This window comes from Lontra canadensis, unplaced genomic scaffold, assembly GCF_010015895.1.
Source record: "Lontra canadensis isolate GAN:19392208 unplaced genomic scaffold, GSC_riverotter_1.0 scaffold25, whole genome shotgun sequence".
NCBI lineage: Eukaryota > Metazoa > Chordata > Mammalia > Carnivora > Mustelidae > Lontra > Lontra canadensis.
This window is the reverse complement of record NW_022631019.1, coordinates 8,284,965-8,306,666: the sequence shown is the minus strand read 5'-3', so window position 1 is coordinate 8,306,666 and position 21,702 is coordinate 8,284,965. Positions and strand designations below refer to the sequence as shown.

General features: G+C 52.9%; 2 protein-coding genes across 10 annotated transcripts in view; one reads left to right on the top strand and one right to left on the bottom strand.

Moving 5' to 3' along the window:
* Window positions 1–7,108, bottom strand: part of CLCN6 (chloride voltage-gated channel 6) — a 32,554-nt gene extending 25,446 nt beyond the window's left edge. For 2 of the 4 annotated variants that reach the window (XR_004383333.1, XM_032863424.1), the window contains exons 1-4: window positions 6,786–7,105; window positions 5,899–5,958; window positions 1,470–1,535; window positions 1,075–1,140 (exon numbers count right to left, since the gene is read on the bottom strand). Coding sequence is in view for 2 of the 4 variants with exons in the window: in XM_032863424.1 (XP_032719315.1) it covers window positions 1,075–1,140; window positions 1,470–1,535; window positions 5,899–5,958; window positions 6,786–6,872 (279 nt within the window). In the remaining 2 variants the exon portion in view is untranslated. Of the gene's footprint in view, window positions 1–1,074; window positions 1,141–1,469; window positions 1,536–5,898; window positions 5,959–6,785 lie in introns of all 4 variants that reach the window. The other 2 variants (XR_004383334.1, XM_032863425.1) reach the window with 2 other exon arrangements.
* Window positions 7,109–7,184: 76 nt separating this feature from the next.
* MTHFR (methylenetetrahydrofolate reductase) lies at window positions 7,185–21,116 on the top strand. Of its 6 annotated transcripts, none has more exons than XM_032863418.1 (12): window positions 7,185–7,242; window positions 9,871–10,116; window positions 11,923–12,161; window positions 12,947–13,057; window positions 15,512–15,705; window positions 16,410–16,660; window positions 16,954–17,088; window positions 17,298–17,478; window positions 17,723–17,905; window positions 18,871–18,972; window positions 19,880–19,999; window positions 20,323–21,116. In XM_032863418.1, exons 2-12 carry the CDS (start codon window positions 9,884–9,886, stop codon window positions 20,536–20,538), a joined length of 1,965 nt encoding a protein of 654 aa, XP_032719309.1. In that variant the 5' UTR covers window positions 7,185–7,242; window positions 9,871–9,883; the 3' UTR covers window positions 20,539–21,116. The 6 variants fall into 6 exon arrangements, with proteins under 6 accessions (XP_032719309.1, XP_032719314.1, XP_032719308.1 ...); XM_032863417.1 differs by lacking the exon at window positions 7,185–7,242 and adding an exon at window positions 9,454–9,597; XM_032863419.1 differs by lacking the exon at window positions 7,185–7,242 and adding an exon at window positions 9,518–9,568.
* The last annotated feature ends 586 nt before the right edge of the window (window positions 21,117–21,702 follow it).

The window sequence follows — 21,702 nt, the reverse complement described above, 5'->3', positions numbered from 1 at the left end:
AAAAAAAATATATATATATATACGACCTGTTACGCGCTGATCGTTTGTGTCCCCGCCCCCCAAATTCATCTGCTGAAATTCTAACCCCTACTAGGATGGCATTACAAGGTGGGGCCTTTTAGGAGGTGATTCAGTCCTGAGCATGGAGCCCTTGTGAAAAAGATCACTGGCTTTATGAAACACCCAGAGAGGTCTTGCCCCCTTCTCCCCTGTGAGGACAACAGCCAGGAGCCAGGAAGCAGGCCCTCATCAGACACTGATCTGTGGGCACCCTGACCTTGAGCTTCCAGCTTCCAGGACTGGAAGAAATAAACATCTGTTGTTTAAGCCCCCGGCAAGTCTATGGCATTTTTATTAGAGCAGCCCGAATGGACAAAAGCAGCCTACCTGAACACTGTAATGATAGAAATCAGATGTGACAGATATCATTTTGATTGGCTGCTGACTTTTCCAGTTTCTCTTCCCCAATTTTAAGTGTGGTTAGGTCAGCAGTTAGGATTCCAGGCCTTGTGCTACTACACAATCTGGCAGTGTTTCATAATCTTTTCTTGTCTGTGATTCATCTGTGAGCAAACGGACTCCAGAACCCTGTGCATTCGGGCACATTCCTCTACCCACAGCCGCCAGCTCCACCTTTTAGATAAAACAAGCAGTGCGCCGGACAGAAGCCCAGGACAGCACAATAAATTCACTGAGATCGATGGTGCCCTGCTTACTGGCACGCCACACTAAAGGAAAGGGTCTAACGGCTGGGTTTTCCCACTGTTTTGCTTTGTCCCTACAGTGACCTCAATTTCCATGCAGTGCTCCCCTGACTACGTTGTCCACCTGATGACCATACTGTATCGTAAGAGCTTGGTCCTGACCAAGCCTTTGAGTGCTTTAAAGAACACCAGCGTTGTAGGATTCACTTTCATAAAGTGAAAGCAAGAGAAGTGCCAAAAACAGTGTCAGGATTATTATTTGGGGGGGAGAAAAAAGGCAGTCTCAGTTATTATTAGGACAAATGACCGCCCCTCTGACCCACCATGCCCCCACCCTGCCCACCAGGCCCCCTGTGCCCCGCCTGCTCACCAGCCCAGTGCAGACTCCAATGGCGAACACCATCATCCACTTCACCACCTCATACCTGCGGCCTTTCTGTTCACACAGGGAAAGACAGACTCAGTTTCTTATATGGTTTTGTCAGCAGCAGGGAAGTAGCACATCCTGGCCAACCAGTTTTAGGCTAAATTTCACAGAGACAGCAAGCCTGGTAGTGGTATCTGGTATGACAGGTGCTTTGCTTTCCCAGAAGGATGTGCGCTAAGAGCCCAGGCCAGGTGCACTGAAGTGGGTACTTTGGTTGGCAGAGGTCTGAGGAAAGGGGCTGAAAGCCATGGGGTAAAGCTATCTACGGGGACATTAAGATGGGAAAGGGAAGCTGCTGTAAGATCTATTCAGTCCCAAGAGATCAATAAGGGACTCACCTTATTATCCATGGTCTCCAAAACTTCCAGGTACGGGTCATTGATACAGCGATCATAATCCAAACTCTGGAAGAGAAACGGGAGTGAGAAGGTCACAAGCAGATAGGAAGAGTTACGGAAACCTGGAAAGGGGTGATGCTTCACGTTCCTGCTACTCGAAGTGTGGCTGGGCAGGGCAATGGACCTGCAGCCCCCCGGGAGGAGCTGGTTGGAAATGCAGATTCTCGGACCTCCGGACCTGCCTCGAGGGAGTCTGCGCTTGACGCACACGAATGTTTCGGTAGCGCGGCTGCTGGTTCATGCTTCGGGAAAAGCTTTCAGTTACCTACCTTTGAACTTCCTGCTTCTGCAAAACCTGAAAAGACCTCCGGCTACCACCAGCGTTACCCGACTTATCCTATTACGTGTACGAAAGTTTTAATTCACCGGAACCAAATTAATTTAGAAAATCATTTAATTGTAAGTATCTTCCGTAGTCAGCTTCTACGAGGAAGAGGTCAGTCACGAGACAAACCAACGTGGAGACTATTCTGAAAAGCAACTTTTCAGTTCATGTTAGGGAGAGGCAGGGATTTCACGCAGCTCCTAAAAGGACGTCTCCAGCTGTGCTCCTTTGACTCTCTTCACAGAACACAGACATTCTGCAAAAAAAATCTGCCTATGTGCCAGAGACATCTTGAGAAACAATTGAAAGAAACTAATTTTATTTCTTCTATGTTTTCTAAGAGAAGCAGGCGTCTGGCAACAAAGGAAAATGGTCTGCTGTGTTCTCTCCTCCCTAAACCTGTTGCTACCAACACATCAACTGCTGAACAAACAAGACATTGTGGCCACACTCTGAGCATGACTTAGCAGTCAGCCGAACACAGGTGTGACATGTGACAATTTGTTCCACCTACATCTATACCCAAAGTCCATATCCCTTTTTTAAAAAGGGGCATAAGCAGGCAGCTTATGAAATCAATGATCAGACACCCAAATACGGGAGACTATATAATAATAAGGTAATTACGAAAGATCCAAAGAGACAGATGTGGAAAATATGCAAAAATTATTAAGTAAAAGAATGGGATGCCTAACACCAGAACATCAATCTCTTCTTTTTTAAAAAATTGAATTTGACATTTTGTAAATATGTACCAAGGGACTATAGGACCTGTTCTTAAAACCTGATATTGTTTCATTCTCCTTTGTGATGACTAACTCCCTTCCATGTCTGTTGTATTCTGCTCTTTGTGTGTGTGTGTGGCGGGGAGGGGGGGGGACAACTTAAAAAAAATAAAATAAAATTTGTATAGGTGTTCTGCAGGGCTGCCCAAGGTAATGAGGTTATAAATATCATGTGGTCAAAGGGGTAAGCGGGACTGAAAGGCAAATCAAGTTCAACGAGGAAGGTCACCTCAGTGCTTACACAAGCAGCACCCACAATGGGCCTTGAGCTAGGGGAGTTGCTGTGGCCCAGAGGGAGAGGTCCTTTATTCTAAGTCCTCTGCTCTGAGGGATGCCTTTTTCTAATTCAAAAGAGCAACACAGGTTGTGACCTGCGTGAAAACACCACTATTAACAGCCCCACCCCACAGATAGGGGGTTATCGCTAATCAGACCACCTAGTATGAGAATGGATGTCAAACCAGGGATTCTAAAGTCACTCAAGTAAGTGCAGTGAACTCTTAGTGAGGCAGGAAGGAGAAAGAGCACATTTTAGAGAGATTTTCAACAGAAGGGTTTTCTAGTTGATCCCTAGTCAAACCTGAGCAGACTTTTCAGAGTAAGTGTCTAGCTAAATTTGCTCTTATACAAAGTAAATGTTCTGAAAAAGCGCTTACTTGAAGATAGTTCATTGAGAAATATTAATGACTCATATGAAATATTAACCTATAAAATTTACATAAACATGTGTATCAGGTGAACGTAAATGCATTACAAATACAAGTGCACTTTAGTAAAAGGACAGATGGAGCCTTGGGGACAGCAGGGTCATGGAGCAGAGAAGCCATGGTGAGCTCCAGGGAGTAGAGGAAGGTTGCCAGAAAGTTCCTGTCACGCTCACACAGTCATGGTGACATCACTGGGTTCAGTGAGGGAGTGTGAGGTGATAGCACAGTATCGGGCTTCTTATACTAATTCTTGCAAACCTCTCAGCTATGTGCAAGGAGACAAATATTTTAGAAATATTGGAAAATACATCAGTAGATACTGTGCTTTTTGACTTTGATTCATTAAAAGCATTTCCATCAGTGTAACATGTTAAACTATACCATGGTAGTGCAATTGGCAAATTCCAGAGTCCTAAAAATCATTCTGTCAAGTAAACTGTAAGGGCAAAAAAGATGAAGGAGGAATCTTCGGATTGAAAAAAAAATTTTAAAGGGGGGCACCTGGTGGGCTTGGTTGGTGGAGCTTGCAACTCCTGACCTTGGGGTTGTGAGTTTGAGCCCCATGTAGAGGGTCAAGATTACTTAAAAAAAAAAAAAAAGTTTAAGGAAAATTTAAAAGATAATCAAACAAATGCACTGTGAGGACCTTTATTGGGAACTAGAGCCAAAGAGTAATAATAAATAATAATTAATAATAATTAAAAAATTACAGAACATTAAAAAATTATATGACATTTATAAGACAACTGGAAAATCTGAACACTGGATATTTAATATCAATGGATTACTGTTAATTTCTTAGGTATGAAAATGGTATAGTGGTGTGCTAAAAAAAAATCCTTGCTCTCTAGAGATGCAAATTGAATTATTTATGGGTGAAATGATGTGATATGTAGAATTTTCTTCAAAATAATATGGGAAGGGGATGGGAGCCAGACTAAACAAGTTTGGGCATGAGCTGAATGAATGTTGAAACTGATGAGTATAGGGGGTTTCAATATACTATTCTATCCATTCTTCTTTATGTTTGAAATTCTCCATGATGAAAGTTTTTTTCAAAATTCCATGTTATACTAATAAATCCTAACAGTTCCACAAAATTCTACAGCAAAAAATAAAATATTAAAAAAGAAAATTAGTCTGAGTATGTTATTGCCCTAAAATATTGAATTTTTAAAAAGTCTGTCTCATAGACTTTTTAAGGTTTTATTTATTTATTTGAGAGAAACACAGTATGAGCATGAGCAGGGGAAAGGAGACAGAGGGAGAGGGAGAAGCAGGCTTCCTGCTAAGCAAGGAGCCCCATATGGGACTCAATCCCAGCACCCTGGGATCATGACTTGAGCTTAACTGACTGAGCCATCCAGGAACCCCTCTACGTGACACTTTCAAGAAAGCACTAAACATAGAAGATTAATCACACTTCTTGGAATTGCTCAAAGAAGCAATTAAGGATGAAGAAGAAAAGAATAGTCAAGACTAGTTCACCATATAGAAAAATCAGATTAAATAAATTGTGGCGTAATAAAAAAGTATTCCTCAATTTGAAAAAAATTGTAGTAATGTATTAGCAATAGAAAGATTGTTTTCAAGTTAAGGAGAAAACATGTTAATATATGTAGCAAAATCTCACTTCTGTTATTTTTTTAAAAAACAGGAATGTAAGCATGGAAAAGGGTATTCAGTAAAGTTCATAGTTATCTTTTAGTGGGTGGGGTAATGCGTTTTTCTCTAACTTCTTTTTGTAATGGTTTAACAATTCTCTATCAGAACCATGGCCTGTTTTTGTTATTTCAAAAGTCACAGAAACATTATCAGAAACTGATTAAATGATAAAAAAGCAAACTGGTTTGGTTTTACTCCAGCAGCGCCGGCCTTACTAAACACACACACTCTTAGAATCCTATTCTTGAACTAGAACTACAATCCAGAGCACTTCAGAGAGGGACACCTGGGTAGCTCAGTTGGTTAAGCATCTGCCTTCGGCTCTGGTCATGATCCTGTGATCAAGTCCCACATCCGGCACCTTGCTCAGCAGGGGAGCCTGCTTCTCCCTCTGCCTGTTCTGCCTGCAGTTCTCATGCTTCTGCTTTCTCTCTGTCTCTGACAAATAAATAAAATAAAGTCTTTAAAAAAAGAGAGCACTTCAGAGAGAAGCTGTTTGGGCAGGAAAACAGTCATCTGGAAAGTTCTCTAAAAAGAGAAGGAAGGTCTCCTGTCCCATAGCTGTTATGATGAGCATGCACCGTCAGCTGCTTTTACTCTCAGTCTCTAGTTGTAAAAGTAAATAGTTTAAGGGCAAACATGCTCTATCGAGGTTAAGGTACCACAGATCTATGAATGCATAGAGACCCATCAGACCCTGTTTTGGGGTCATGGTGAGAAAGGGCTTGTCAAACAGTCCCTTTCAGAGAGGGAAATTACCTCTTACCCATTCACTCCCTGGGAGAGACCGTCAAAGAGCATCCCTCCTTAGAATCCTAATGCTTCTGTCTGAAGTGACCAGCTCCCTCACTGCTTTTCTTACCCAAGGCAGCAACTAAGAATCTCACCTCATAGTCTTTCCTTGGCAGGATCTCATCATCCTCCTCCTGTGTTTCTCCAAGGATGGTCTAGAAAATAGATCCACAGAATGGTTAAATGGTTAAATATCAAATGATTAAAAGTAGAAAGAGACATAACTATTTACTAAAATTTGCTTATTTCCAAACCATCTGGAACTATTATCAAATGGGAACAAGATCTCAAAAAAAAACAACAACAACAAAAAACAAAACAAAACAAAACAAAAACACAACCACTTTTGGGATGGGGGTGATGTCTGCGGCTATAGTCTTCCAGGTGAGCTTTTCGTTTCTACTGATACGTTCTCTAAATAACCACTCTTGTCTTCAGGACCCATCAAAGACCTCCCATGCCAGATAAAGGAGAAAAAAATTCAGGATCCATCGGACAATGTACTGAATCTGAAAACAGAAGGGACCTGTCAACTCTGGGACACAGCAACTCAAGTTTTCCCAGGGTGCTTTGCAGAGGGAAGCTGGATTACCAATGACCCAGAAAAGGTGAGGGATACAGTCAGAAAGGGCTGGAGAAACTAAGCCAGCCGCTGGATAAGCACCGAGTCCAGTGAAGGGGCTCATTCTGACAACGCTCGCTTCATTCAAAACTCCTTTCACATGAAAATAAAAGAAAACATGGATGGGATTAACCGGAGCGGGCCTGGATTCTCCCGCAGATACCAGGGAGAGGTTATGAGGAAGACCAGAGACTTGGGCACGGGAAGCGAGGTAGATGCTTGGAGAGCCGAGGATGCGGTGCCCGGGCCCCGCCCGCGGCCACCTGAGGCCCCAGCTCGGCCCGGCCCCACCCCCGGCAACGCCTCTCGCCATCCCTTGGCAACCGCCCCCTCCCCAGCTGGGCTCCGCGCGTTCCTTACCAGCTCCTCCGGGGTGCGGGTCTCACGCTCACCGCAGCAGCAGCACCACCTGCAGCAGCAGCACAGGGAACCCCTGCACCCCGCCATCTCCCTCCTTTACTGCCACTCTGGAACCCTCCGCCAACCCCCTCCCACCCAGAATCCGCGCCTCACGTGACTGGCCCCCGACAGTGTCACGTGGTCCTCTCGAGCTTGGGACCGAGACAGGGAGTGGCTGCAGACGGGTGGGGCGAGGGCCCGCGTCACATGACGGTGGAAGACCCTTTTCCTTTGGGCGCGGCCATGTTGGGGACGGACTTCCGGTCGCTCGCAAGGATGGTTTCCGCCCTCTGGTCCCGCCTCCCTCGGCAACCTGACACCTGCGCCGCGCCCCGCCCCCCCCCAAGCCGCACACTCCCACACACTGGTCAAGCAGCTGCTTCGGGCGCGCGCGTTCTGAGTCACCCGCGACGGGAGGGTGAGTGGAGGCGAGGCGTGGGGTCTCTAGGGAGGGATATCCGGGAAGTGAGGCCCACCCACCCGGGGGCGGGGTTGTGAGGGGGCCGGCCCGCCCCTCTAGGCGGGGGGCTTCTGCCGCTCTGCGCGACCCCTCAGTTGGGGGGCTGGTGTAACCGCCAATGGCTGAGACCCCCAGGGACTTCCAGCTGTGAACGGAAAATTCGCTTTCCGTCCCCGGCGTGGACGGAGGGGACCCCGGGGAGGAGGCGGCCCTGAGACGGGGGTGGTGACTCGGCCTCCTGGGACCGGGTCTGGGCCCGCGTCCCCGCCCCCACCTTGACCCAGTGACCGGGTGACTCGATTCGTGGTCTTCTAGCAGGGTGCCGGAGGCGTCTTTCCGGCTCCGGTCTTTTAAACTTGCCTCCCAGCTGAGCACCTGTAGGCCGCTGGTACCGCAGTGTCCGGCGCGCACTGTGTCGGGCTGCCCCCAGGTGTCCACCCTGGCCCTTCTGGGCGGAGTGAGTTTCCGTATTCGCGCACTGCACGGTGCTCGGCACAGATTAAACAAGTGGTCAGTAAATGGCAGAGGGTTATTTTGAGAACAGAGTGACAGCGCTTGACCCATTGGCGCTCACTGAGTGCTGGCTGTGATGACTGTGCTGGGCATGGGGGATGCCACAGGCAGGATACTGCGCCCTGGTCTCAGGGGACTGGAGGGTTGGAGAGGAGTCAAAACTATGAATCCACAAATACAACCCTATGGCCCTGTGGGAGTCCAGCTTTAAGATGGGTAAGAAGTGATGTGAGGAAGGAGGCTGAAGAAGGCACGTGCCTGGCACTTACTAGGAAGGCAGTAAGTCTGTAAGTCTGTATTAAATAAATGAAAGGGCAGGTAGTTCTGTTTCCTCCCCCTCTCTTGGTTTTGTTCCAGCAGACAATTAATGAGCCACTGTCTTGAATTGAGGAGAAAAGCCAGCTAGGCTGATCTTGATTTTCTCCCTTTCCTTACTCCCGTTGGCCGTCCCTGCTGAGAAGCTGGAGTTTCAGATCAGGATAAAAAATGGGCATCCCTAGGAAGAAAAGTCGTTGGTACAAGTGTTTTTACTCTGGTCTTGACTGTGGGTGTACAAACTGGTGTTATGTGCCCCTGTGTGTGTTGCAGGGGAAAGGAGCAGTAGAGTTCATCCATTTCTCAGGAGTCTAGGACCCCCAAGGAGTTAAAAACCCCAGCTTAGGGGCGCCTGGGTGGCTCAGCGGGTTAAGCCACTGCCTTTGGCTCAGGTCATGATCTCAGGGTTCTGGGATCGAGCCCCGCATCGGGCTCTCTGCTTGGCAGGGAGCCTGCTTCTCCCCCTCTCTCTCTGCCTGCCTCTCTGCCTACTTGTGATCTGTCAAATAAATAAAGTCTTCAAACAAACAAACAAACTCTGGCTGAGCAGTGACTATCCCCTGAAAGGAATGAACTTGACCTGGTTGTCCCTCTGATGCCCCAGGTCACCACACATAGGATTTTCACTACTAAAAGTGTGTGTCTGCACATTGCTGTTCAAGAATTCTGTTCTGTCTTGTTTTTAAGTATTTGTTTCATTTTCTGCACTAAACTGGCCGGTGACGCCGTGCCCTCTGCTGGCTGCCTGTGGTTGCCATGGCTTAGGGCTTCGTATGTGGTGATTGTGCAGTCACTGTAATTAACCAGCTTGCGTGGTGTGTGTAAGGAGAACAGCCTGGAAGACAGGCATGGATGCAACAGCTTTTGTTCTGAGTAGGACACAAATTCATGCCCTTAATTGAACTTGGGTCCGGTTACTTGGGAAACCTAGCCGGTGTCGAGGTCTAACCCATGACAGTTCGTGCCACTTTTTGGAGTAGCACGAACTCAGGAGAAATCTGGCTCCTTTGTCATGCCCACACGCCTTCCATCCTGCATGCAGACAAACTGTTCCAAGTAACAGGAGATGTTCCCGACAGGGCCAGACTGAGCTCTGCCTTCTTTGGAGAGTAATCCGGTGACTCTGTTGGCCTCCTGTCTACCAAGCCCTGCAGTCTCCAGTCAACATCCCCCTCCTTCCATCTGGTTTCTGCAACTGGAGCCTCAGCCCTCCCTCCCGCCTGAAAGCCTTGCCCCCGCCCCCTTGCGCAGGGCCCCAGCTAGTCTGGCTCTGGGCTCTTCCCCTGTCATTGCTCCCTCCGCCCAGAGGAACACACTCGCTGGGGAAGTTTCCTTTTGTTTCTTCCCCACCCACTCTGGGTTCCAGCTGGCGGAGATGGACCATCCAACACCCAAGGTTCTCCCTTCCAGATCCCACGGCCCCTCCCTAGGACTGTGGACTTTGGAGGCTGGCAGGGTGAGGTTCTCAGTGCCACCCTCCATCAGGTAGCTGTCACTGGGGGTCCCTGGGCAGAAGGAGCATGTTTCGGTGCCGGGTGGGGGCTGGTTTATGTGGAGCCAGGCGGCTGTGGAGGGCAAAGCGTCGAGGGAGGCAGCATAGACAGTCACAGCTGTAGTATGTGGAGCCGCTGGGTGGGGGCATTGTCACCCTTACCCTCCTTGGCCTTCTTCCCGCTGGAAACGCCACATCTCACTTGACCCTGCCGCTCCAGGACTTGGCTGCCTGCTCTCTGACACTCCTGCCCCCACTCCTTGCAGCCGGAACCTGGCCATGGTGAACGAACCCAGAGGGGATGGCGGCCCCCCTCCCCGCTCGGAGGGCAGCAGCAGTGGAAGTGAGAGCTCTAAGGAGAGTTCGAGATGTTCCACACCTGGGCTGGACCCCGAGCGCCACGACAGACTCAGGGAGAAGATGAGGCGGAGGATTGAATCTGGGGACAAGTGGTTCTCCCTAGAATTCTTCCCTCCTCGGACGGCCGAGGGGGCTGTCAATCTCATCTCAAGGTGAGCTGATGTAGTTGGGGAGGTGGGGTCAGAATGAGGGGCCCCCCCCAGGGGAAGCAAAACCACAGCCCTGCTGCAGGGAGGGTCACACTCTGACCCGGCAGGAAAAGGCAGCCAGCAGGGGTGGAAAAGAGCAGGGTAGACCCAGGAGCTGCAGCTTCTCAGCTGTCCACAGAAGTCCCTTGGGTTTTTTTTTTTTAAGTTTTATTTGGGAGAGAGAGAGAGAGCGAGAGCGTGCACGTGTGAGCAGGAGGCAGGAAGAGGGATATGGAGGCAGGGAGAGGGAGGCAGGAAGTGGGAGGCAGGGAAAGGGACAGGGAGGCAGGGAGAGGGAGAAGCAGACTTTATCTGGGGTTCGATCCCAGGACCCCAGGATCATGACCTGAGCCAGAGGCAGACGCTTTACCCTCTGAATCACCCAGGTGCCCTGCATCTGGAATTTTTAGACACATTCTTCAACGAGTTAAAAATGTTGATTTTCTCAGACTGCGTTCTTTGGCAGAACTTGGGACTGACACATGAATACGGTTTAGGAAGTCATAAAGCAGTGGCTTGGAGAACATTTTCAGTAAGTTAGGAATTCGACTTAAATACCTTTCTCAATCTAGAAATGCCAAACGAATTACATTAGCGCCTTATGATTTGTGGTTCCTTTTTTTTAAGTTTATGCATTGTACCACTTGCATTTTTCATGTGTCCGCTCTGGAAGTTTTGAAGTTCAAAGACACGAGAGGTTTTTTTTTTTTTTTAAATAAGATTTTATTTGATGCGGGGAGCACAAGCAAGGGGAGGAGCAGAGAGAGAGGGAGAAGCAGGTTCCCCATTGAGCAAGGAGCCCGATGTGGGGCTTTAATCTCAGGACCCTGGGATCAGTGACCTGACCCGAAGGCAGACACCCAGCCCACTGAGCAACCCAGGTGCCCCAGCCCCAGGTGCCCCAGCCCCAGGGTATTTAAATACCACGTTATAGCTGGTCAGTCAGGCGCGTGTGCACATCTGTGGCTCTTGAGTCTCATTCAGGAACCGTGGCCGTGTTCTAGAAGCCTGCTGGCTGCTCCACCACAAGGAGGCGGGCGGGGGTTGGGGGAGTGTAGCATGAAAGAAACTTGTGTCTGCTCACCCTCTTTTTTCCTCTTCCTAGAGTGAGCCTCTGCTTGCCACTCAGAGAGTTCCCCATACATTTGACCAACCAAATGTCTGAGCTCACCCGAGATAATACAAGTGCAAGCACTTTGAAAAGGCTGCAGGGCTGCCCTCTCACAAAAGGGTTGCATTGTTGATACCAGTTATCTCTGCAATCATCATCATCATTGGGGCACTTGGGGGGCTCAGTCCATTAAGCATCTGACAGCCCAGGCCCTGATCTCAGGTCGCACTCAGTGGGGAGTCTGCTTCTCCCTCTTCCTCTGCCCCTCTACCCCCCTTCATTTTCTCTCTCTTTCTCAAATAAAATCGTTAAAAAAAAAAATCATCGTCGTAACAGGAGTTCCCATTGACTGAGTGTTCAGTATGTATCAAGCACTGTTGGTACTCCAAGGGCTGTGGAGCCATCTATGGAAGTATTGTCATAGTGTTATTATTATGAAGTACTGTTCTCTGGCACATTTTTGAAATGAGGAAACGGAGGCCCAGTCAGATTAATTTTCCCAAGATCACACAGCTACTAAGTAGCAGCGCCCAGATATGAGTGTGGGTCATCTGGTTATGACTTGCCTGTGATGTCTCCCTCCCTCCCAGAGCCCATGGGAAGGTGGTGAAGGGCCGTGTGCTCTCAGGAGCCCCTCTTCAGAAAGAAATTACCTACAGGTTTGATCGGATGGGGGCAGGTGGTCCCCTCTTCATAGATGTGACCTGGCATCCAGCAGGGGACCCCGGCTCAGACAAGGAGACCTCCTCCATGATGATTGCCAGCACCGCCGTGAACTACTGTGGCCTGGAGACCATCCTGCACATGACCTGTTGCTGTCAGAGCCAGGGACAGATCACGGGCTACCTGCACAAGGCCAAGCAGCTGGGCCTGAAGAACGTCTTGGCGTTGCGGGGAGGTGTGGAGCCAGCCCTCTGCTCACTGGGATCTTGCTTCCTGGAAGGCCTCTTCCATCCCTGGAATGGCCCTTTACTTTTCTCTGGGTCCCCCACTGAGCAGCTCAGCATCCTCTCCCATCCCGTGGTGTCAGCCGGCCTTGTGGGTAGTGAGCATGGTTGGGCTGTGCAGATGGACCCACTTCTGGACTCTTGGTCTTGGCATCGGAGCTCAGTCAGGACTACAGCCTTGCCTGATAGCCCACTGCCCTGGCTACACAGCTCCAGCAATCAGAGAGTGCGGTTCTGGCACTGATCCCCCGGGGGGGGGGGGGCGGGGGACAGTTCCTCATACCTCTGGCACCTGTTGTCATCATGCACCCGAGTGTGGGAAGAGGGACCTGGGTGGGGTGGTGCTCCCCACTAGGACTCACCTGGGAGTAGGAACTCCTCTGGGAGGCAAGAGCTCCAAGACGGTGGGAGGGGGAGCAGGGGGTTGGGGGAGGTGCCTGAGCACACCCAGATCTGGGGAGGGAGGGGGGTCCCACATACTCCAGGCTAACTGCAGAGCCGCAGCTGTCCCCTGCTTGGTGCTGCCAGCACATTGCACGAGGAGTCAGTTCTTGGTGAGTGCTTGCCGGGATGGCTGCATCTTCCCAGCCGCCACTTGCCAGGTGCTGTGCTGGGAAAATCAAGGCTCGGTCTCAGAGAAGCCTGCGGCCCTGGGGATGGGGTAGGGAGAAGGATCATAAAGGCCATCTGGAGCACGGGTGAGACCCAGTGACTGTGGCCTCTGCTCCCCTTGCAGACCCCGTGGGTGACCAGTGGGAAGAGGAGGAGGGAGGCTTCAGCTATGCCGTGGACCTGGTGAGACACATCCGGAGCGAGTTCGGGGACTACTTTGACATCTGTGTGGCAGGTGAGTGGCTGGGCCTTCCCAGCATGGGAGGACAGGGAAGGGAAGGCGTGACATAACCAGAGAGGAACAGAAGGCCCGCCGGCATTCAGTTCAGGACCCAGTGACCCAAGCTGTCGTGGGCCTGCACCTGTGCTGGGGAAGGAGGCTCAAGAGCCGTGTCACACACTGTCCTCGCTCTTATTCTGTCATCTGCCACCTGCCAGGCTGCCACCGGCCCTTAAGTTTTTAATCCCTTTGTCTTTTTATGCTCTTAGCTTGCTTCCCAGCCCTATTCTTCTTTAAACAAAAAAGGGATGTTAAGACAGGGGCGGAGGGGGAGCAGGGAATTTTGGAACCCTTGTCAGGAAATGCTATGTGACCTCACGAGGCTCTGGACCAGGAAGCAGTGAGAAACCAAGGTCTCCCTCATTCTGTCTGGAGCCGCAGAATCCCCCATCTCTGCCTCCCACTGCGCATGTGCTCCACGCTTCCAGGAGCTCTGAGTGTACGCTCTTGCACACGCATGACCTGCCACCAGCTCCCGAGTACACACAGTCACTTCCAGCTAATAGTCCTGACAGACTGACGGGTCTCAGAGTCAGCTCCAGACTTTCAGGAGAGGGCACTGGACGGGCGCAGCTCCTGTTCCAGGGGCTACAGCCAAGAGGCAGGGCTCACCTGCTCAAGATGGATGGGGGGGCCTTCCCTCCTAGCCCCACTCGCTGGGATCGGGACTCGGCTCCTCGAGCCAGGGCTTGGGTACGGTGAGGCAGCGTGTGCTGGGACGCAAGAAGGCCAGGGATTACCTTGAATGTTGTCCCGACATGACCATTTTTTTCTCAAAACTTTCTTGGGGAAATCATACCATTTTTACATGAAAACCAACATGGCTACGTTCTGGAGTAGCACAGAAAAGGGATGTGAATTTAAGAAACTAATCCACATGGCCTCAAAGAAGTTGTCGCCGGTGGCTTTGAACTTAGTCCGTGTGCACATCTGCTCTTCACAGTCAAAGGGGCGTTTAGGTGAGTCTGGGAGGCCCTGATGAGGAGTTAGGAGTGCAGTGAGCATTTCCACCTGCTCAAGCATTCCCTGCTCACACGGGCCGCCGTTTGGCCAGTAAATTGGGGAGCGCGCACGTGTGCAGTAGGCGCTGGGTGGTCGTGCACGGAGACGGGTTGAGCTGTGAGCTTGCAAGTGTGGGCCTGGGGCTCTGCCTGTGGTAAAGCAGACATGCAGGATGATCCGGGTCGAGACGTCTAGCTGGCTGTGACCAGAAATACAGTAAACGGGCAAAATCTAAATGTTAAGCAAATGCTACGTGTGTTCGGTGGTAATTGAGGATTTAGAGCTGTAGTTTGAGCTTTTAAAACCTCCTTGTTTTCGAAATTGCTCTGGAAAAATAGCCTTATTGAAAGTGAAAAATGGTGGTGCTCAGTCCTCCCACCCCTTCGCCTCCTGAAACGGGTTTTTATATCCATTTTTTGATGACTTGGGGTTTCTGCAGAACAGAAGGGCCTTATCACAGCAAAGCAGCTTGGCTCCCCAGCAGCCCGGCTCAGGGTCCTGCCCAGGGCTTAAGCTCAGGAAGCCAGCGCTCCCCTGTAGCTTCCTGCAGGCCTACAGTCGTCCTTTGCAAATACCGAACACGGCTGCTTGTGAGTTCAGTTGCTCAGGAAAGGAAGCAGACATAGGGTTCACAGAGCTGGTAAGGAGCCCAGGTGAAACGGGGTCCTGCCTCCCAGGCAGTTCTGGAATCCCGCCCTTGGCATCCTTGGCACGCGGTCTCCAGAAGCTCGTTACTTTTTGGTGGGGCTGCTCCTTCCAGGGTCAGGCAGCTCTCTGGGACCGATCTTGGCTCTGGCATCAGAAGCAACACAGACTAGGACTAATAAGGAACTTGAAGGCGAATCCCTGTTCCCCTGCGACAGACCTTTGGGCTTTCGGAAGTAGTTCCGGGGTTCTCTCCATTCTCCCCTTCAGAGGGAACATGCCTGCCTTCTTCACTTCTTCCCTGGGCAGCGTGGTTTCTAATGTCCACGCTCTTGGACCCCTGAGTAATCTTCGTGTTAAAATAAAAGCACGGTTTTGAATCCAGTGCCCAGACTCCAGCCCAGGACCCCAGATGCTGCCAGACCCATGCTAAAAGTGACATTTTCTCTTTTCTGTGGCCCCAGCATGCCACCAGATTTGGTCGGCGCTTGCCACGGACCTGAGGCAGGACAGTACAGGGAGTTGGGTGCCATCCCTCCCCCCAACTCTGGGCAGGTCGCCCTAGGCCACCTCTCACCGAGGGTCACGGCGAGAGTGAGAAGCACAGCCGCTCACCGTCTTGGCCTATCTGCTATGGTGTTGCAGGGGTCAAGAACCTCTGAGGCAGAGGGCTCTCTGCTCCTAGCTTTCTGGTCTCTTCCTCACTCACCTTGAGCATGTATGTGGGAGCCAACCTCTCCCTACTGTCATCCCTGTCGGCAGGTTACCCCAAAGGCCACCCCGACGCAGGGAGCTTTGAGGCCGACCTGAAGTACTTGAAGGAGAAGGTGTCCGCAGGAGCCGACTTCATCATCACCCAGCTTTTCTTTGAGGCGGACACATTCTTCCACTTTGTTAAGGCTTGCAGCGAGATAGGCATTACCTGCCCCATCCTCCCCGGCATCTTTCCTATTCAGGTGAGGGTCCCAGGAGGTTCCGTGGCCTCCCTCCATCCCCCTCCCAGCACAGGCCAGAGCCCTGGCGTGAAATCCAGTGCCTGATGCTCAGGAGCTCTCCCTTCAGACGGGTGCAACATGCCTCCCCATGTTGGTCCCCTTTGAGCCACCCCCTGCCCCCAAAACAGCACCAATGTCTGTTGGAGGGACCTGCTGACCAGTGTCCCTAAAAGGGATTATATCTTTCATTATAAATCTTGGTAAAAAATCAGTGTTTCCCCAAACTTGACTATCATCAGAATCATTTGAAAAACTTGTTTTGAAAGGTAGATTTCCAGATCTCCTGTCTGGAGGTTCTGATTTAATAGGTCTGAGGTGGGGCCTGAGAACTTGCATGTTACTTGTTAAATTTTACAGGTGGTGCTGATGATCAGTGCAGCTTGGGAGCCACTGGCCTTGATGCCCACCAAGTTATCAATAAACACACCTAGGGGCAGAAGGGCTAGCTCAGCCCAAGGGCGGGAATGCTGTAGGCAGCTGCTACACTGAGTGGAAGAAGCTGGACAAGGCGGGGGTACTCCTACAACCTGGACTGGCTTTCCTGAGTCACTCTGTGTGACACTACAGTTGGCCGGGAGGCCTGGTGGGATGGAAAGGGCGGTAAGTATTTCGGGGGAGAGACGGGCTGGGAGATGGCACCCCACAGCCCTTTGTGTCTCGTACAGGGCTACCATTCCCTTCGGCAGCTCGTGAAACTGTCCAGGCTGGAGGTACCACAGCAGATCAAGGACGTGATTGAGCCGATCAAAGACAATGACGCTGCCATCCGAAACTATGGCATTGAGCAGGCCGTGAGCCTGTGCCAGGAGCTTCTGGCCAGCGGCTTGGTGCCAGGGCTTCATTTTTATACCCTCAACCGCGAGATGGCCACCACAGAGGTGCTGAAGCGTCTGGGCATGTGGATTGAGGATCCCAGGTGATGCCACTGGCCCCGAATTTGGGCCTGGGAGGCACAGAGGAAAGTCAGATGGGCAGACAAGGCAGAGAGAGGTCACAGAATGAGCATGCCCTAGCAGTGCTGGCTACCATGGCGATACGGAGGGGTGTCTGCCATGGCTAGCCATACACTTAGGGTTCTGTCTCAGTGGGAACTCCATGCATAGTCAGATCAGAGAACTCCGGCTGATTGCTGTCCCCACTCTCCCCACCCCCGCCTTTCCTGCTTCCTCTAGCCAGTCCCTTACTCCTCCTGTCTCCATTCTCACCCAGGCGTCCCCTGCCCTGGGCCGTCAGTGCCCACCCAAAGCGGCGGGAGGAAGATGTACGTCCCATCTTCTGGGCCTCCAGACCAAAGAGTTACATCTACCGCACGCAAGAGTGGGATGAGTTCCCCAACGGGCGCTGGTGAGCACCCGCAGGCAACCCATTGCAAGTGCATCCTGTTTCTTAGGAGGGAGGCAGAGGGATTTTGCCTGCTTATTGGCGTGCTTTTTGGGGAGTGGTGTGGGACGGGATTCATAGGAATGCCCCTTGGGCAAGTGGGCACAACCGTCCCTCTGTCAGGAGCCCCAGGTCAGGAGTATGCCTTGCCCCCTGGGCACCTTCTCTGCCAGGGGCAATTCCTCCTCGCCAGCTTTCGGGGAGCTGAAGGACTACTACCTCTTCTACCTGAAGAGTAAGTCCCCAAGGGAAGAGCTACTGAAGATGTGGGGGGAGGAGCTGACCAGTGAAGAAAGCGTCTTTGAGGTCTTTGCACACTACCTCTCGGGAGAGCCCAACCAACATGGCTATAAGGTGAGTGATGCTGGGGTGGGGTTCCTGGTTAACCCCCCTGCCCTGTCTCCCCCTGCCCATCCCCACCCAAGCCTCCCATCTCTGTCTGAATGGGGCACCTCCGCAAAGGGGAGGGTCAGCTGGGAAGTCCCCACCTGGGACATCTAGAAAGCCTGATGGACGCACGGGTGGAGCCTGCGAGAGGGAGGGTGCCCAGGGTGCCCGGCGTCATCGCTGTCCCAGCCCGGCTCACCCTCTGCCCCAGGTGACTTGCCTCCCTTGGAATGATGAGCCCTTGGCGGCCGAGACCAGCCTGATGAAGGAGGAGCTGCTGCGCGTGAACCGGCAGGGGATCCTCACCATCAACTCGCAGCCCAACATCAACGGGAAGCCATCCTCCGACCCCGTCGTGGGCTGGGGCCCCAGTGGGGGCTATGTCTTCCAGAAGGTGCGGCAGGGACACACAGGGCTGGCCCACCTTGGCCAGCCCCCGGGGGTTCCCTGGAGATGGGGACAGAGAAGCTCCCCTCCCTCCCTGGGGTCTCTTTATTCTGGGGGGCAGAGGACGGTGCAGACAGGAGCTCACGTGTTTAGTCAGACCTGGGAGTGCAGGTCACTTGACTGCCATGCACTTTAGCTGTCTCTCCTGTAAAAGGCAGAGAGAGCCCGTCATGCTCTGGGGCCGAAATGAACAAAGCACGTGCTTGGCACGTGGGAAGAACATAGGAAGCATTCGTGAATGGAACTGCTACTGGTGTCCCGAGTTGACACCTTTCTCCTAGGGCTCCTGGAGTTAAAACGCCATTCTAGAACTGTAGCCCGTGGGCTCTGGAGTTTGAGAGAGCTGGGTTTTCAGTCCCTGCCCCGCTGTCTCCCTTCAGTGGGGCCCCATGGCTCAGCTTCTCCGGACTAAGTTTCTTCATCTGTGGGATGGGGGTAGCCATGCTCCCCCTGCAGGCCACGGACCCGGCCTCATCCCGGACAGGCCCTCGGTGCTGGAGAAGCCCTGGGGGCACTGTTAGCCTCCAGTGAGTGGGGCGGCCGGGATGTGTCGGGGACCCTCCTGCGTCTCAGCTTACCAAACGGGCCTCCCGTCCGGCTTCTGAAGCGGCTTCTCTGTGGGGCCTTTCCTGGCTGGGAGAAGGGAGGCAGCTGCCCCTCAGACCTGTCTAGATGGAGAAAGCCCACATGCCTGCTCCCCTCCCCCCTGCTTGCATTCGCCCATTCTCAGTTGTGATTCGGTCCACGTGGCCACGCTAGCCCCAGGGCCTCAAGTCCTGCCGCATGTGTCTGCGAGGGCGCCTCCCCGGGGTGTTGGGAGGGCCAGCTTCCATTTGCGGTGCACATGGGGCAGGGGTGTGCAAGGACTGGGTTTGATGTGCTGGTCTCCCCGCCCCCCCCACCTGCCCATAGGCCTACTTGGAGTTTTTCACTTCCCGCGAGACGGTAGGGGCGCTTCTGCAGGTGCTGAAGAAGTACGAGCTCCGGGTTAATTACCACATCGTCGACGTCAAGGTAGGCCGGCCCCGGGCTTTAGCCAGAGCTCAGCAGGCCCCACGTCCAGGGCCTGAGGGCACCGTGTTTACTCCATCCGTCTGCGAGCACTGAGCACCTAGCGCTGGCCAGGCCTGGTGGAAACATACGCCCAGAGCCAGGCCCCTGCTCTCAGCCCAGAGGGCCCCCAGTATAGGGAGGGGCCCAGTCCATGGGCAATTACAAATCGGTTTGCCCTTTTAACAGTAAGGTTCAGTATGGGATGCTGGGGACCCAGGGAAGGGATATCTAATCTGGGAGGTCAGGGAAGGCTTGGAGGGGTCCCCTGTGGTTGGAATCTTTGAGGACAAGGAGCAGGCATCCTGGGGAATGGGTGGAGGGCTGTGAGGGCATCGTCTACCGGCCTACGGGGACACTGCTGGGTGGGTTCAGAGTAAGGCTAAGAGAAATGACTGTGCTGCTGGGGATTGGGGTTTCCCCTAAAGGCCAGAGGGAGCCTTTCCTGGCAGCAATGGCTTGGTTCCCCATTTTGTCATAGGTCACGGTGGACAGGGTGTGGATAATAGGACCAGGGAAGACTAGAATCACAGAGGCCCTTGTGTCAAGCCAAGTAGCAAGGGGCAGCCTGACTGGGCAGACACACAGCAAGAGATCCACAGACCAGCAGGAGCCAGCAGGACGTCCGGATGAGGGGGATGCGACTTGCGGGGGGGGGGGGGGGGGGGTGGAGCTAGGAGCACAGGGAGGAGGAAGGAAGTGCCCCGCCCCCCGTTTCCCAGGCGGGGCTGGGAGGGGGCAGGTGGAGGGGATGGAGCAAAGCCTCCTCCACCACCACCACCCACCCCTGCGAGTTCCCAGGCAAGAAGGTGACTGCAGTGTCTACGCCCAGGTCTGCTCTGACCACCTTCCCGCCCCCATCTGCCCTCAGGGTGAAAACATCACCAATGCCCCTGAGCTGCAGCCCAACGCGGTCACCTGGGGCATCTTCCCTGGGCGGGAGATCATCCAGCCTACGGTGGTCGATCCTGTCAGCTTCATGTTCTGGAAGGTAAGGGGGCCAGGAGTGGGCGTGCCCCGCACACCCAGCAAACCTTAAGCGGGAGGTGTCATTGGGGCCACGTTGCCAGGGCAGGTGGGCTCCGCCTTCCTGGCTGGGTCCTGACCCTGACTCAGGGTGTTGGTTTCTGGGCTGGAGGTGACTTTGCCGGGAACCTTTGTTCCATTCCTGGAAGTGTCCTGTGGAGCTGCTTACAGGCCCTTGCGGGGAGGAGCGAGGAACATGGAGCCCTGACCCAAGGGCAGCTCTGTTCACCTTGCCTGCCTATGTGTGCACATGTGTGTGTCTGTGTGTGTGCATGCGTGTGGCTGCAGGATGAAGCCTTCGCCCTGTGGATTGAGCAGTGGGGCAAGCTGTACGAGGAGGAGTCGCCGTCCCGCATGATCATCCAGTACATCCACGACAACTACTTCCTGGTCAACCTGGTGGACAATGAGTTTCCGCTGGACAACTGCCTATGGCAGGTGGTGGAAGACACATTCGAACTTCTCAACAGGCCTGAGCCAGAGCAAGACACACAGGCTCTGTGATCCTGTACCCTCGTGGCCTTAGCCTGAGGCCCCTGCTGTCCTGCCTTCCTCCTCCCCAGGCCTGGTTCTCTTCGGGACCCCTCTTCTCCGGCATTTCTCCCCCAGCCCTGGCCTCCACTCCTCACGTGATGATGGCAGCTAGACTGGCGTGAGGCTTCCCGGCTCTGGCTGGACCGGAGTCAGCCCCACGGGGGAGCCTGGTGTTCCTCGCTCAGCCTAGACTGTGTGCACCCTGAGGAGTGCACCCTGTCCTGCTGAGGACCGTGGTGGGCGGAACAACATCCTGCCTGAGAAGAGAGGGCAGTTGTTGCTGACCTAGCCCTTGGACCACGGCAGCCGCTGGGAGCCGGCTGGGGCTGCCAGTGACCTTGCACTTGGGACCTGTGGAGCAGCAAAGTGAACCCCGGGTGGCAGGCATTTGCGGTGCTGCGGAAGACACTGGCCCAGCAGAGGTGATGGCTGCTGGCATGTCCACTTGTGGCCGGAGGGGCAGACCCTGCCCTGCCCACCTGCTTGGAGGGCCGCCCGCTGGGCTTCTAGACAGGCCTTGGCCTGAAGCCTGATAGCGCCAGCATTTCTTGGCGTACACACACACACACACACACACACACACACACACACACACACACCCCGCTGCCTGTCTGCCCGAGAGCCAGCTAGGGCTTTCACTTTTCTCCTGTGCTGCTTTTCAGAAGATCTATTTCTGTATTCCGGTGGTTCAAGAGGGAAGGTGCCTCATACAGGTTAAAGGCATCTCAACCCTTATACTTGGTGGAGCCCTTGACCTGCCCTTTATCCCCTCTGGCCGTGGAGGGGATACCCTGTCTTACTGTCAAGGGCAAAGATAAGGCTCCACAGAGCAGGACTGACTTCTTCCTGGCTTATTTTTTTTAGGTGGGACTTCTTACTGCCAGCTGCTTCTGACCCTCTGCTCATCCTGCTCCCGAAGCTGTCTGCCTGGCACTGCTCCCCAGGAGTCAGCCCTTGAGCCCCACTGCCCAGGGACAGTGACTGCTAGATGTGTAGAAGCTGTTCCCTGTCCTGGTCCCAGTCCCTGCCGGCTGGTCTTCACTGACTCAGCAGGAGGGTAGGGTAGGTGTCCAAAGAGCAGCTTGATGGCAGAAGAAGAAGCCAGGGTCACAGGTGTACCCTCTTCACTTCCAT

Excerpts from the sequence above, each read along its gene's own strand:
- MTHFR (XM_032863417.1), top strand. The coding sequence starts at position 9,488 with ATGGACCATCCAACACCCAAGGTTCTCCCTTCCAGATCCCACGGCCCC. Across the intron at positions 9,598-9,870 it reads TCAGTGCCACCCTCCATCAG|CCGGAACCTGGCCATGGTGA; the intron begins GTAGCTGTCACT and ends CACTCCTTGCAG. Across the intron at positions 17,089-17,297 it reads GAGTTCCCCAACGGGCGCTG|GGGCAATTCCTCCTCGCCAG; the intron begins GTGAGCACCCGC and ends CTTCTCTGCCAG.